General features: G+C 47.0%; 1 protein-coding gene across 2 annotated transcripts in view; it reads right to left on the bottom strand.

The window, feature by feature from the left end:
* The window catches only part of LOC134351223 (RNA-binding protein 43-like), a 21,625-nt gene extending 19,667 nt beyond the window's left edge, over positions 1 to 1,958 (bottom strand). Inside the window, exon 1 of one of the 2 annotated variants that reach the window (XM_063057339.1) lies at positions 1,626 to 1,958. In XM_063057339.1, coding sequence (XP_062913409.1) covers positions 1,626 to 1,663 — 38 coding nt within the window. In that variant the 5' untranslated portion in view covers positions 1,664 to 1,958. The remainder of the gene's footprint in view (positions 1 to 1,625) is intronic. The other variant, XM_063057331.1, reaches the window with a different exon arrangement.
* Positions 1,959 to 3,827: the final 1,869 nt, after the last annotated feature.

The following is a 3,827-nucleotide window of genomic DNA, read 5'->3' as shown; positions in this document are numbered from 1 at the left end:
CTCCCCTACTGCTATGATGAGGCCACACACAGGTTGGAGGAACAGCACCTTGTACCCTGCCTGGATAGACTCCAATCTGATGGCACAAACGTCTACCTCCCAAACATCCGGTAACTACTCCATCTACTTAATTTCCACAGATCCTGCCTGAGTGCTTCCAACATTTTCTGTTTGGGTGTAAGGTAACTAAATCTCTGTTCCACCCAGAGACGCTGTTTCTTGGGTGCCTGGTTTCAGGCTGCTTAGGTGGGTTCCCCTGAAAATGAGGGGCATTGATCATGTGGAGAGCCAGAGGCTTTTTTCCTCCAAGGCTGAAATGGTTAACACGAGGGGGCACAGTTTTAAGGTGCTTGGAAATAGGTACAGAGGGGATGTCAGGGGTAAGTTTTTCACACAGAGAGTGGTGGGTGCATGGAATGCACTGCCGGCGACAGCGATAGAAATGGATCCAATAGGGTCTCATGGGGCTTAGAAAAATAGAGGGCTATGCGCTATGGAAATTCTAGGCAGTTTCTAGAGTATGGTCAGCACAACATTGTGGGCCCAAGGGCCTGTAATGTGCTGTGAATTTCCATGTTCTATGTTCTAAAATGCCGCAGTTGCTTCAGGCTCTCGCTCTGTCTCTTACTTGCATAAGGTGCTGAATCAGGAAATACCTCCCAGCAATTTGGGAGCTTGGTAATGTCACACTTGCACAGAGTATATTCCTTGAGTTATAAAAAGGGGTTTGTTCCTTGTGAATCATTTAATCAAGTGAAATTCCATAGACTGAATAGACTGACAAAATTCAGTCCGAACATTTTGACACGGCGAACAGGGACTGGTGCACTTTGTGTGGTAGTGAAACTTATCTTTGTGAACTTGGTGACACGAATGTGAGGGAAAAGCTGCAGGAAATGACTGGCATTTGGGAGGAATTTCCGGGTTTTTACAGGCTGCGCAATTGAGGTCCAATTCGGCAGCTCTGACACCGGATTAATATTACTGACTGAACCGCGTTTTAGTGAGCGTCGGCACCGCATACGTTCCGGTACCGCAGCCAAAATAAGAAGCGTGTCTGATATGTGCCCGTGAGAACGAGCTCTCATGTCACGAAAACAGGCGCTGTTGCTGGAATTTGTGACTAGCTCTCGACTTCATTTCCTCCAATCTTACAGCACCAGCGGCCATTCACCCAGCCCACACCAGTTCTTTGATCTTCTGCTTTCCAAATGCTTCTTCATATTCCTTTCGGAAGGCTTTACTTTCACTTTCCAATCCAGTCGCCCTAGGGTCGACACAGTGGTCCCCTGGTCAAGAACAACGCCGTCTAAAACATTTTTACTTCCTCCTTGCTACCAAGCAGTTTAACTCCATGGCCGGGCTGCCCACCTTCCGGCCGATGCCAGGCCCAACGTCCTTCGGACTCTCCGACCCCGGCGGTCCGCAGACAGGGAACCCCGTCGACCTTAGACCTTTCCTGGGTCTAGAAAGCGTAACAACATTTCATTCCCAGTGAACTCGCTCCAAGAGGTGAATCCGATCTAACTTCTGTGACACAAATGTTCTGTTCTACTTGTAACCCGTGTCCCTAACGTGTGTGACAGAACGGCAGTAGAAAACTTTCCTCACCCCCGGTACCTTACCTACAGCCTGCACCCGGCGTAGCTTCACGTCGCTCCATCTGTCCAGGCGAAAATTGTTGCCGCTAGCTTTTCGTCCAGAAGGGAAACCTCGCAGTGGAAAAACGAAAGTGAAATCGGTTTTCTGCCTTGGCATCCTCTTAATTCTGCGTATGAGCTCTGAGCAGCTTGTGATTTTGATGGAAACCTCACAAATACAAGAGGGAAACAGCAATAAATGTGAGCGGATGTAACCCCCCATTATTAAAACAATTGCTGCCCATTTTTTCTTGGTGTCCCTGAGAATCACTGAGCGACTTTTGCTAAGTATATTACATCTGCCTCTTTCTGTCACTGGAAACAGTTTCCTGTAATTTACCAAACAGCAAAACCATACGGCTGCCTTTGCTCCACGTCACTGAATGCCCCCCACCCCACCCGTGCTGTCCCGTACCTCAGTCTCTCTCTATCTTCATTTCCCCAACAGATGCACTATTTGCCTTTGTGTGTACACATTGATAAGAGTTCTCTGATCAAACCCATTTCATCTTCAGGAGCCCTGCCAACCGTGTGGGTCTGAATCTCCTTTCAAAGTTTGTACAAAATCTCTATTCCCCACCTCCCAGACTGTACAATCCAGGTCACAGTTCTCTGCAAAACAAATATCTCGTCAGTAGAGCTGAATGAGTAATATTCCTGTAAAGGTGACAGTTGTTTTCTAATCCACTTATAACATTGTGTTTCATTGACATCAAGCAATGGAGGGGAGACAGCCAGTACAAAAAGGTGGAGGGAAGGGATGGAGAAAGAGCTGGCAGGGGAAAGGTTAATCATGCGAGGGAGAGTGATAAGCAGACGAGGGGTGGGGGAGCTGGAATGATGTCAGAAGTTGGGATAGATGCAAATGACAAAAGGACTGAAGATGCCAGAATCTGATAAAATGGGACAGTGGATCATGGAATAAAGGGAGAGAGGTAATGAGGGAACCAGTGGGTTAAGTGTGTGGTGATGGAGGAGGGGGAAGACAATGTGGCCAGATGGATCAGTAAGAGTGGGAATAAAGAAAAATACAGGAAATGTAATGAGCTCTCCGGGTCTGTGCATGGAGCCAGAGAGTGTCTGACTCCGAGGTTCTGAAAGCACTTTAATTGGTTAATTGTTGTTTAACCTGTATCATTATTGTTTAACCTTGTTAAGTATGTTTTGATAGGGCTGGGGATTCCTGGTCACTTGTACTATTTAAAGTGGACCTTCTTTAGCATGTATTGCAGGGTCCTAGTTTTGAGAATGTTTTGTCCTGCTGTGTCACCAATGTTCTGTTGGTATATCTATGTATAAACTCTGATTGCTGTCATTTCATGGGAGCCTGTCTTTCCTCTGCACTTGGGTTCCATCATGGCCAGTCCACACCGTGATAGAGAGGGAACAGTTACCAGAAGTTTGGAAACCAGTGATCATGCTGCCAACTTAGAAACTGCCCGGGCATTAGTGACAGAGGCTTTTTCCCAGGACTGAAATGGTTGCCACAAGAGGTCACAGGTTTAAGGTGCTGGGGAGTAGGTACAGAGGAGATGTCAGGGGTAAGTTTTTTTACTCAGAGAGTGGTGAGTGTGTGGAATGGGCTGCCAGCAATGATGGTGGAGACGGATACAATAGGGTCTTTTAAGAGACTTTTAGATAGGTACCTGGAGCTCAGTAAAACAGAGGGCTGTAGGTAAGCCTAGTAATTTCTAAGATAGGGACATGTTCGGCACAACTCTGTGGGCCGAAGGGCCTGTATTGTGCTGTAGGTTTTCTATGTTTCTATGACGTGAGGTACTGTTCTTCTAATTTTTCTTTGGTTGTGACCTGACAGTGGAAGATGGCATGGATAGAAAAGTTGGTGTGGGAATAGGAAGTAGAATTTAAATAGTTGGCCATCAGGAGATCTCGGCTGTCATTGTGGATCGAGCAAAGGTGTTTGACCTCATATTCAGCCTGACCTTTACTTCATGCTGCAACATCCTTTCGGATTTCATTATCTTCAGTCCTTTGTCATTTCCACCTATCACCACACAGCTTCTGACGGCATTCCCACTCTACCCTCTCCCTGATCTGCCTACCCTTCCTTCACCTGGATCTACCTATCACCTGCCAGCTCTTTCTCCATTCCTTCCCCCCTCCCCACCTTTATCTACTGGCCACCCCTCTCTTCCTTTCCAGTCCTGATGAAGGATCTTGACCCAA

This window comes from Mobula hypostoma, chromosome 1 (assembly GCF_963921235.1).
Source record: "Mobula hypostoma chromosome 1, sMobHyp1.1, whole genome shotgun sequence".
Lineage (NCBI taxonomy): Eukaryota > Metazoa > Chordata > Chondrichthyes > Myliobatiformes > Myliobatidae > Mobula > Mobula hypostoma.
The sequence above is the reverse complement of the archived record's forward strand: the minus strand, read 5'-3'. Positions and strand labels throughout refer to the sequence as shown.